The sequence below is a fragment of the Egretta garzetta genome, unplaced genomic scaffold (genome assembly GCF_000687185.1).
Source record: "Egretta garzetta isolate BGI_Z169 unplaced genomic scaffold, ASM68718v1 scaffold713, whole genome shotgun sequence".
NCBI lineage: Eukaryota > Metazoa > Chordata > Aves > Pelecaniformes > Ardeidae > Egretta > Egretta garzetta.
This window is the reverse complement of record NW_009259104.1, coordinates 1,241,347-1,253,746: the sequence shown is the minus strand read 5'-3', so window position 1 is coordinate 1,253,746 and position 12,400 is coordinate 1,241,347. Positions and strand designations below refer to the sequence as shown.

The following is a 12,400-nucleotide window of genomic DNA, read 5'->3' as shown; positions in this document are numbered from 1 at the left end:
CTTCCTCCCCATTCCCGTTTCTTACCACTGGTCTAGAACTTCCCCAACTCTGGAAAGCCCCCTACCAACAGCCAGAAATATATTCTCTCTACGACCTACTCCCACGTCCATGGTTAAGCAGGGCTTTCTCATAGTTCTCCATCAAGTCAAACTCACCAGCTGATCTTTTATCCTCAGCTAGTTCTCAGTCTGCAGATGTCAATAACCAACCATGGGAGATCATTTCCAGTGTTTACATTGGGAGATAGAAGTGAAGTCCTGAGTTTAGGGAGAAACACCAGGGACTCTGGTGCCTAAAGGGGTAGATGAATTGCCATTATTTTCTGTATTATCCTGTCCATTGCAGATAGCTTGGATGGCTTAAGACATCTAGAAAGCACTACCTGCCTACATTTAGGCACCCGAAGCATTCCCTTCAAATCCAGTTCCTCCAACTCTGCTTATTGTTACCCAGGCAACAGATCCTCTTCCCAGCAGAAAGCCCTCCATGCCAGCTAAAACCTTTTTCAGTTCCCAAGCTTTTAAGCACTCATACCCTGGCTCATTTTGCTCTTAGGTACTCTGTTATCTATCTTTTTTACTTGTGCAAAATGGTATAAAAATGTTTCATTTTGCTAGTGTCTTCCACTCACTTCGTGCAGGTGTAGTATGTGCATGAGGGGAGGGGATGATGCCAGATCAGACCCCTGGTTGCCACCCCAGAGGAAGTTTTCCAGGGACTTCCGCCAGTCCCAGTTTCACAGCACTGCTCTGTCCTCCCCTCTCACCCTCTGCCTGGCAGTGAGAAAGAAATGGTTTCAGTCACAGGGTGAAGTGGAACTCTGTGGGGCTGGCTATGTTAGAGTTAAGCATGTCACTATATTTGGGGAAAAAATGATATGGAGAAAGAGCTTGGACATACATTTGCAAGTGAATGTCTTTTTTTCCAAGTCAGAGAAGAGAAATGTAATTTTCTCTTTTTTCTTTTTTTTTTTTTTTTTCCCCATTCCCTGTATAAAGATTAGCTGTTTTTTCTCATTTTAATTTGTAGTTGAGGTAAGTGGGGTGGGTGTATTTAATAACCTTGTGCTCCATCTTCATAAGTGTTACTACTTTTCCTATGTCATGGCTTCAGCCAGGTTATGTCACCTCTGTGCATATTATAGCTCTTCCAGAATTGCCATCGGTAGCTAGATGTTTATTGCAAGCACACCAATAAACCCCACTTTGGAGATACACTTGCTCTTTTTCCTGCAATCATCAAAACATAGATTTTTTGTAATTTAATTCTTGTTTCACTTCTTCTTTTAAATTGCATATATTCTTTGAGTATTGCATTCATCCAATACTTGCCCAATAGTTTTGACCTTTTGTGAAAGTATTTGGTGGCTCTGTATTAGCTTTTGGGCCAAATTAAACTTCAGCTCACATAAGCCATTGTAGTTTGCTTGGTCCTGGTTCTTCCCTGGTTGGAATTGCTTCAGCCCTAACCCAAGCAGCGGAACGGAGTTACTTTGTTCTGGTCGAGGATTTGGCCTGTACCGTGTCATTGCTGAATTAGGTTCCTAGGGTCAATCTGTAGTATTCATCTACCAGTATAAAAGCAGCTTTATGTAGCAAACGAATATATCTGTATATTTGTGCATGTGTAAAATAGCAACTAAAAGCCACAGAAACATGAAGCCTGAGTGATATCTGAGCAGTGGTTCTGACTGTAGTTCACTCTTAGCTGCTTTTATGGAAATGTATCTGTTCTTCCTGCTGTGTTGGGTTTTTGGTTTGGGTTTGGGTTTTTGTTGGTTTGGGTTTTTTTACAGACTTGTTTTTAGCACTTGCGTCTTGGACAAATTAGTCATCTTTTCCCTTAAAAAAAAAAAAAACCCAAACCTTCTACTACAGTGCGACTTCCGACAAGTTTATTTTTGTGCCTTCTCAGCCCATTTATTCCATCTGTCTTCACCTCACCTCACTTCTGATGTCTTCTGTTATCTGGGCTTTCTTCCAAACATACTAACTGGCAGCTACAAAAAAAGGAAACCTTTGAAATGCAGAACTAAAGAAGTCATTCAGGCTGCAAACTGATAATTCATACACTTTATATCCTGCTCTGTATTTTTCTTTGTGTCGAACTGAATGGCCAAGCAAAACACGGTTGTCAGTTTCATTATTTTATCATTTTCCTTCTGTTAATTTTTTTACTAACATTGCTTTTTTCGTGTAAAGAAAAAAAAAACCAAACCAACCCCGTGACACCAGGAACAGGGAGTGGATTCTGAGGGTATCCTTCCCTTCTTGTTTACCTAGTGCTTGGGTAGTAAGGGCAAAAAGAGAAAACACCAACAGGCTGAATAACTCTGCTCTGAAATGTGTACCTCTTGTAGCCATTCCTGAGACAGTAACTTCTGCAGAAGATATGAATTCAAGAGTGCCCGGCTCCACCACTTGCTCTTTCTCACCATAGTCTGGCTTTTGCACGTTGTCTTTAAAGGAGGTTGAACCTAGCTCCCAGTGGAATGGGTGGCCGCCTGTTACATCAACTCCATCCTCTTTGAAGCCCTGGTATAGATCCAAGATAGACACTAACTCAGGCCTGGCTCCAGCAAGCTAGTTGTAGGTTAGATTTTCTAGTACCTTCTGCTAAAACCAAATATATTCCCTCAAGCCTCCTCATCCCAAAGGGAGAAGGTAGGCTTCCTGACTCTATCCACTGGGTGCACTCTCTGTCTAATTCAGGAAAATCCACAGCTTCAGGTGCATGCAGGCTCGTAGCAACATCCGTGTGGACAGTGCACTGTGGCCAGGTGAGCCCTCTTCCATATCAGCAGGGCTCGTGGTCATGAGCTTCAGAATCAGGGTCGTGGTGATCACCAGGCTGCTGTGAATGCACAGCTGAAACAGGGTAATGGCAAAAGGAGCAGAAAAAATGACACGAAGCATCATCAAAGACATGCCTGCTTCCACCTACAAAGATGCACTGTTCTTTCATCTTGATTAAAGATCCTGCTCAGGGTAATCTGGGACTTTACCATCTCCCAAGAGAAATTCTGTAATCTGGGTTGACAGCAAAAGGAAGTGAGCATCTTCACGCAGGGCCTTGCTCCTCAGCTGCTTCCCAAATCAGCTCTGTTTTCTACCATCTCCCAGTTCATATCCATGGCAAGATCTTGGGTTTAGTCTGTAAAGTGTTAGTGAATCATTTGTCAGCTACATCAGGATTTTCCTGTCTACTTTTGATCCTCTGAGACTACTCTGTATGTACAGGGCACTGTCAACTAAACAAGACCAAAGATTCAGCTTGTGGCTGCAAGACATAAAGCATCCCTAGCTGGAAGGTTAGTTTTGGAATCAGTTGCCAGCAGAGACGAGTGAAATGTTCAGTCAAGAGGTTAAAACCTGCAGAATGGCAAGGTGCTCCCTGTGCACCCTAAAACCTTGCTAATTGATAAATTGCCCCAACCCTTCCTTTGGTTCCCAGTTCAAAATTCACCATTCTGATTCTTGCACAAAGAAGAGACGTGCTTTGCTCGTAATAAGCAGCTGTTTATTGACGGGGCTGGGCTCAATGTGTGCTTCTGGCACAGAATGCAGATCATTGGGATCAGCCTGAGCTCCTTTTCTGTGTTGCCTCTCCTCACATTTGTCCTGCCTCAGCATCTTCTCTGTGCGTGTGCTAGCCAATATGAGCTCAGATTTTTCCTCTCCATTTGGCACACGTTTCCTCCTTCTTTTTCTCAAACAGCTTCAGCCCCTAACGTGCTCTTCTCCAGCCTGTCATCTGCTACTATTATCCAGTTTTATGCATAGCACAGCTTAATCATAGTAATATATTATGCCTATGCGTGTGTTTTCCCCTTCCTCTGAGTATTTACAAGATATCTGTGAGTTGAAGAGTAGTCTGGAAGACTGAAAATTGTTGGTAGACCACACAAAAGAATTTGACTGAAAGAAGACATCTTTCCTTTTATCTAGTTGGCTGCTTAGGATATCTCAAAATAAAGTTTATTGCTAATTTATTGCCGATAGAAGAAACTGTGGAGTTCTAAGATACCTTTAAAGGTAAAAATGTTAGGTACAAGTATTAGATAGGGAGTGTCTGATCACAAACTGAGTAACAGAAGTACACAAGTTGAGCAGTGAGTAACTGGAAGTGACTTTGTTCTTCAGACAGTTTAGTGTGGATTAACTCTGAAAAAAAACCTAAAGGAAAGCCTTAAAAAAAACCCTCTCCACCATACTCTTCACTTGCTAATTTTTTTTTTATTGAGCAGAATCATAAAATGGCAAATATTGATTTATCGTTCAATATTTTATAAAATTGTTCCCATAAATCCTTTGAACCACATTGAGATATCTGAAGATGTTGCATAAGAACTAGAAAGCCAGTGGTTTAAACTAATATCTTTCCCCCGCAGAAGTAGTATTATAATATTTTGGGACTTTAAAAAAAATGTATTCTATTAGTCCAGTCTACAGAGCACCATATTCTGAATATTGTAAATGGTTCATCCATAAACAAAATTTTCAGGAAGATTTTGAGATTTAAGTCTTTTTAGCCCCGGGTGACAAAAGGGTATAAGCAGGAACCTGTGCTCCAGACTGCCAGCTTCATTCCTGCATTTTGAATTAGATTTCATGGACACTTAAATCTTGTTGTTAAAGTTTTGCTTCCTCCTCCACATTTTGGAGAAAGTGCTAAAGCACCTCTGTTTTCAAAGGGTGGAGGAGGTTGGCTGCCTCTTTCCAAAATACTTGGGAAAGTCCATCTGTTTCCATAGACTAGATGAGTTGCAACCCCTTTCTTCTCCAAGACGACTTGACCTCCAGGTGGTCTTCTCTGAGCATAAAATATTTGACCATGGTGCAGAGGCAGGCCACCACTCCTTTCCTTTGAAACACAAAGCAAAAGAAAGATTATCCCTTAACTTAGGTCACTTGTTCAGGATGGGGGAGACCTGAGCGCAGACTTCAGCTCTTGTTTTTCTTGGTGGAAGAAACAGTTCTTGGTGGGATAACTCAGAGATGTACTTCATGAGTGGAGGAAATGCACCACTTACTGTTTTTCTTTGTTTCCTTTTGCACGCTTAGGTGGTTTCCTGCTCAGCCTTTTGAATTTTTGTAGGTCTGTTTGGAGGTTTATATGCAGCTTGTGTTTTATGTGGAAAGAAGAGTGTCCACCTGAAGGCTGTGGGGGCCAGGTGTCTAAATTCTGGTGTGAATCTCGACACTTTGTGCATATGATTGAAGCACAGCCTCAACATCTAAAATGAAAAATTAGTAGGTGTGTTGTGATTACAGCATAAACCACCGACATGGTTAGGCAAGATAAGCAGATACAGTTTTGAGTATTAAATCCCAGCTGCACAAAAGGAACTGCTGTTGTGAAATTAGTTGCTTTCACTGATCCAAGTTTCCTCGTTAGACCATTTCCTCTGCCATAAAAACCTTTGCTTCTTGTGCCAATGAATGAGATTAATCTTCTAAAACCTTTAGCATACTACCTGCAATGTTACGACATTAAAAATAAATAAATAAACCTACCACATAGTTCCCTGGTTTCAAACTTTGCAGATTCAGGGTTCACTAAGAAGTCATCTCTCTTTTTCCTTTAAAAGAAGACAACCTTATAGAATAATAGAGTTCTCTGTCTAGCATACAAACCCATCTGGAAAGAATTTAGTCTGCAATAATTGTGGGCATTTGATTTAGCTTTAAATCCCTGTAGGTAATTCAAATGTAAATTTATTAGGGTGAGTTTATCCCCAAATCGCCATTGGATCCAATGTTTTAGAGATGAATTTGGCCCACCGCATTAAAACTAGAGCCTGCATTGTTTCTGTTGCATCGGGATATTATTACATGCTGTAATGTCTGTCATTATAAGCAAATCTTTACTAGAAAAAAAATCAATAGAGAATACAGAAAATCACCTGAATCACATTTGTTTTTCAGACCTTTAAAGATCAGTAATTCTTTGGTTATGAATATGTTTATAGACTGGTATCTAAATCACTCAGACCCAGTCTAATTCAGTATTCTGTTATTCTGTACTCATCTGAGATAGTCTTTTTGGTTAAGTACAATTCTTTGCATTTCACATTCTGCTTCAGAAAAAAAAAGTTTCAAGAGGCATTCAGCCCATAATGTAAACAATGCCATCTGTCTTTTTCTTTGTAAAATCTTCTTTGAGATAGCCCCGATATGCCTACTGTTTTCAATCACTTAAAAGGCAGTAATTCAATTATATCATCCTCTATGTAGGAACTGCCATTGCTTTCAGTCCACTTCCAATCCTGACACAAGTAAATCACTTTGATAAGATCCCCTTTTTATTTATTTTTTTCCGAGGAGACAAGCATAAGTAATGACGCCAGTGATAGACCAAGGACAAAATGACCATAATGGGCTTTCTGTAGGAAAGGAAAACATGTGCCATTGTGATTTATCATGTTACTTGGAAAATGTTTTTCCTTGGAATTTCTGCAACAGCCACACTCTCTGAGCAAAGGGCATGAGCAAATATGAATGGCCAAATGGTAAATTCAGACAAAACCTCCACTGAGCAGCAGATTTAAACAGCTATCACTATCTAGATTTCTTAAACAGGAACAGAAGGTCAAAGCCATTTTGGAAATGTGCCTAGGTTGTATTCATCTTTGGTATAATGCCACCTACTTACATGGAAACACGCTGGGAACGTGTAAGGTTGGATCTTCCTTACAAACTGCTATGGCTTATCATGCAGATATGCCCTCCTTCTATTTAAAAATTGTTTGGGTGACTTCAGTGCTTTGTGCCACCAGCGAGGCAGTGGCCTGGCAGACACGTCTAATCTCCCAGAATAGACGTGGCACGAGATCAGTAGTATCTGCAGACTTCCTGCTACGAACTGGCCTCAACTCTGATGCTGAGAGAGCATGGTTAGAGCTGAGCTGTCTCTGGACACATCTATCTCTTGACCCTGATTTCAGAAAAATGGGAGGGTGCCAGATGAGGTGGTCAGGTGTGACATGAAAGCTCATTTGAAACGAGCTGGACCACAGGTGTCTCTTTGAATTCAGATTGGTCCCTCAGCACGAATAACCCCAGAGCTTGCGTTTTCAACTTTGTAAAAAGTGCTGGTCCAGTATTCCCTGTCTGAGACCGCATCCAGGAAACGCAGTGGGAAGTTCGCTCTACTTTGCTGAAGAAGCGGTACCATGCAGGTAAGTGGTGATCAGCAATATTAAAACACTGCAGGCCAAGTTCAGCATTTCCAGTGACACACTACGAGGTAAACCTTTTGTTGAGTAACTTTGGAGAGCCTGTGTGAGAAAGCTGTGATCTGGATAGGGAAAAGGCAGCATGTTCATTGTATTTAACCTAAGGAATTAGGAGGCTGATTAGGATGTTACTGATGTGGTATGTTTTTTTCCTTCCACAGAGAAAGTGTGGAGAGCCTTATCCAAAAGCATTCCTATGCCCGATCCCCTATTCGAACGTATGGAGGAGAAGATGATCTCGGAGATGACAGCCAGGCAACACAAAGCAGAGGTAGGAAAATGTGCTCACGAAGTAAACTGTGGTGACCTAGTTATGCTTGAGAAAAGGAGGACCACAGTCAGTACTGTGGTACTCTGAAGCATTTCTCTGGTGTGTGTCTCTGCCATGAAGTCTTATAATGAAGAAAAATACTTGTTACCTTATGGCTCTTCTGGACATCTGATATGCCTATAGCACTGGCGTGGGTGGCTGGTTCAGGAGGCAGCTCTGGAGAGGCCTCTATAGCCTTTGCCAGCAGAAGAGAACTATCCCCCCTTGCTCTTCCAGATAGCTGAAAAACAGGCAACTTCATTACCGTGGTGCTGAGAACAAGCTAACACGCTCCATCGCTTGGCAGGACTTACTAGCTGGGGCTCAGCACTGTTTGTAAAGTACCATGTAGGCATGCCATTTCTGCCCCTCCAGCCTTCTGTGAACAGAGAACGTGGTTCTTGACTATCTTCAACCAGACTGTGGTTAACATGCTTTGCCTCTACAGGAAGAAAAGTCCATAGCTCCCTGGAAAATTGATGGTCTCAAAAAGGTGCTTTTCTTGCTGAGGCAATTTGCCTCAAATGCTTTGTCAAATGGTTTGTCTACTTTAGCCATCACAAAAGTAGTAGCAAGGCAGAGTTCTTCCATGTGGGGATACTCACTGGACAAATTGCATCTGTCAAAATTTGCCACTGGAAATAGATCTCAAACCCATCCTGTGGGATCGCTGACTAGCATAAATTTGTGTTGCGTTATACTTTGCATGTTGACTTCATGACCTGCCTGATATGCAACAGCCACTTGAGGTAAAGCAGTTCTATCTGCCTTCTGACTGGCAGTGCCCTTGTCTTGTCCTCTAACTTCATACAGTGTTGCGAAGATAAGAGCATTATTTCTGGTCATAAGCTCTTTGGACTTGTGCAGGGGAAACGCACTTATTTTTAACCATGAGTTGCTCTTCGACAAAATATGATTAGGTGGGCTTGTTCATACATGTCTATTCCAAGAGCAGTTCCTTAGATTGCAGAGTTTCTGGAGCAACTCCTCAGCTGGTACGGTGCCATCCTTTCACATACTCCTGGGGGATTACCTCACTTCACGTCAGCTTAGATCCTAGGACAGTTATCGTTGAAGACAGTGTTAAATTTTCCCTTGCCAGAAGTGCTCAGAGCAAGGCACCTTCTCTCCAAGAACTATGATTCTCCCTGGTATGATGTCATTCTTCGGGAGTGACAAAGTGAATGAGGCGAACCTCAGTATGAGAACTGACCTTTAGAGCCTTTCTCTTCTGAAGAGAATCCTGAGAAAGGATGAAGGAATAGTTTATTAAAATTAATTTTATGTATAATATATGCAGGGTACAGTTCTGCATTTGCTTACAACATGGCAAATGAGTAAGCGAGGGAGATGATGAGTTGTGGCAACCAACTTTTTTTCTAATCTGGGAGCCATATGCTAGCATAGGACATAGTTCTGGGCAAGCAGAGGCATGCACAGAGGGTAAAACATACTGCTCTTGCAGATGAGTACCGTGTATTGCCTTCACGCTCTGTTTTAGTCTGGTGTCCTTAAATGACATAAAGTCCTCCAAGATATGAGGAGAGAAATAACAACCTTGCTGAAACTCCATGGACATTTTTATTTCTTCTGATGCATTTGAAAACTACCTTGCATGCAAAATTGAGGGGTGTCCTTCGGTATGTATGAGAGTTGACAGCCAAATACAAACATGCTGCTGGGTGGTGTGTGTTATAAGCTCTCTGAGGCCTTGACTGCCTCAGAATTACTACAGCACATTTCCATGGTGCTGGCAAATATGGTATGTGAGACTTTTTGGAGTACTAAGTTGCAGTTAGAGACCATTGCAGTTGGAGGAGGAAAGGGCCCTTATGGAGGTTCCTCATGAGAAGGAATCACATACTTTGTTCTGTGTAGAAAAAATGAAGTCTATCAATCACTGCTATTTATTTCTAATTCCATCCAGAGCATTCTCATCTCAGCCATCTAAAGATGGAAATGCCCAGTCTTCAGTAGTATATTTATCACAAGAAGTCTGTTTCCAAAGGAATTACCAGATACGAAATACGTAAATCCAATTAAAACTCTTTAATGCATAATGTCTGGGTGCCTGTGCTCCAACATTCACGCACAGGATTCATGGTATCCACCTGAAACAGAGCCAAATGTAAACCTTCTCGTCAAATCCAGATTCGCATCCTGCTTTCCCTGTAGTGCAATAACACCCAGGTATCCCCTGATTTCTAAAGGGTTTTGCTATGGTCTGTGAGCATGGTGTTATCCTTATAGTTTGGCTCTGGATCCTAACTTCCCAGCAGTTAGGATTTGAATTTCTCTTTCCTGTTAATGGGCCGTTTTACTTGTTCCATTAAGCAGAGGAGGAATTAATCAAGAGTAGTTCTCTTCCTGGTTTGAGAATATATCCCTAAAGAGGTTTATGATTTTTTTTAATAATAATTTGCATTTTTTTCTTTCTATTGTCGTTTGCTCAAAGTTTTGTTTTGAGTATGTGGCTATGATATACATAATTCCAATAAGTTTACCTTGACAGACAGATGTCTTCATATTTTTTCTTTTCACAATTAGGATGAACCTATCTTCTAGAATCAGCTTTATGAAACCAGTACCTGTTGCAGAATTTGTTTTCTCAGAATGTTCTGCGATACTGGCTTAAAATTATATTTTGCCAAATACTCTTGCCAGTAAATTTATTTCTTAAAGCAAGAAACACTTTCTCAATGGACAAAGTTGGACAAGAAAGAAAATACAGAAGGGACATGGGCTGGATTACTGCTTGAATAGGAAAAAAAAAAGCTCATTTATAGGATTTTATTGTATTCCCCATTTCTAGAAATCAGACATCTCATGATGACCAGATGCATAGAGGAACTGCAGAGGTGAAGGGCAACATTGTCACCAGACTATTTGAAAATGACCATGTATAATTATTAAAACAAATTATTCATTGGTTTCCCAAAATTTTTATTGTCAAAATAAAATAAGTAATTCATTCTAATTTAAAGACACCATTTTTCCTTTTTTCCTGATTTTGCAATCTTCAGAGAAAGTCATTTAAAGAGGTGGAAGATTTGTGAAAATTTTTAGAACTTTTTAGATTAAAAAAATACCAAAGAAACCACTTCCACTTGATCAAAAGTAGATAATTACCCTGGGATCAAGTTTTTAATATTTTTGTGCATTTCACTTGAAACCCCACACCTCTTACTATGATGTAGTATTAGTGTTGTTTCTTAAGAGGACTGTACACAGTTGGAAAAATAACAAATGTTTTGACATTTTAGAAATTTTTGTACTATATTTTGGAAAAAGTCGAGTGAAAAGATGCAGAGCTGACAAGTTTTACTGGGGTAAAAAAAAGGAAAACTTTTAGTGCAAATTACATTTTTCTGCGTTATTGCCATACTGAATTTTTTTTTTTAAAAATAACCTGTTCTACTGAGGATCTGATGTGAAAAGCTATAAGCACGTCTTCAAAACAGGCATGTAATGCAGTTAGATTCCACGCCAGAGTAGATGCTTCAGTGTTTAGTGGCAGCATTGCAAGGTTCTTCAGTGTTTAATACCAAAAATATCCAATGCGCAAAGCTGATTTTACTGCTCAAGCCACTGCAACCAGCTTCTTAAAATGGAAATTTATCTAAGATGCAGTGATAAAGGACAGCAACTGGCAAATAATAATACAAAGAAAGATATAAGGAAAGTATTTGGGAAGTATTTCCAATGACAACTTGTCATTAAAATTAGCCCTGCTGTGAAAGACTTTTTCCTCCCTTTTTGCTACTTTACCAGCTTTGTGTGTTGCAGTGCAAACGTCAGGCATTCTTTCTTTTTGCTTGCAGGGTCAGCTTTTACAACATCTGATAACCTGTCACTCAGTTCCTGGGTATCCTCCTCAACCAGTTTCCCTGGATTTCAGCACCCGCAGTCTTTGAGCGCCCTGGGTACCAGCACTGCATCCATAGCTACACCCATTCCTCATCCGATCCAAGGATCTCTGCCTCCATACAGCCGCCTGGGAATGCCTCTTACACCCTCTGCTATAGCCAGCTCCATGCAAGGTAGTGGCCCCACCTTCCCTTCCTTCCACATGCCTAGGTACCACCATTATTTTCAGCAGGGTCCTTATGCAGCTATCCAGGGACTGCGTCACTCCTCCGCAGTGATGACACCATTTGTATGACTGATGTAAGACGAGAAACATGAGATTTTAAAGGTGCGAGTTTGGTATGAAAAACACAAGGGCCCTTCCTGACAGGCCTGTGGCAGGAGTGCTGAACTCATAACAAACCAGCTGAGAAAATGCATTACGGATATAGATTCCTCTGTTGAGGGATCACAAGAAGCGGGCATGCAGCTTGGAGCTGCTCACAGATCTATGCGTGACACAGCTGAAATGGATCCCAAAGTTCCCAGGATTTTTGGTCGTGTGCAGCTTGTTCCAAAGGTGCATTATACCTAATGGAAAGAGATTATGTTTATGCAGCATTGTACAAATTAATTGTGTATAGGGTTTTTTTCATACGCTAGAAGAATTCTGAAAAAGGCAATACTCTTACTCGTCTTCATCTCTTCTTGTGACTGATGAACATCTAAACAGGAAAAATGCATTGCTATAACTTTGAGCATGTTTTAGGCTATTTCAGCATACATTTGCTGGGAATGGGACAAAGTGGAGAAGACCACTGCCCTTTTTAAAAGACTGGCTTATATTCACCAAAAGCAGTATTTCTTAGTTGCTACTACAATCCCAAAGAGAAAATCATTAACAAGTCTGTCTGTCTGTCTTTGTTTCTTTTTTCTTTCTTCCTTCCTTTCTTTCTTTCTTTCATTCACAAAACACTATCAGTTCCAAAAAAGAACTGTGTTACAG

At 40.8% G+C, this 12,400-nt stretch overlaps 1 protein-coding gene across 1 annotated transcript in view; it reads left to right on the top strand.

Annotated features, from left to right (window-relative positions):
* TBX20 (T-box transcription factor 20) overlaps positions 1-11,710 on the top strand; it is a 46,660-nt gene extending 34,950 nt beyond the window's left edge. The window contains exons 7-8 of the mRNA XM_009635297.1: positions 7,400-7,509; positions 11,370-11,710. Coding sequence (XP_009633592.1) covers positions 7,400-7,509; positions 11,370-11,710 — 451 coding nt within the window. The remainder of the gene's footprint in view (positions 1-7,399; positions 7,510-11,369) is intronic.
* Positions 11,711-12,400: the final 690 nt, after the last annotated feature.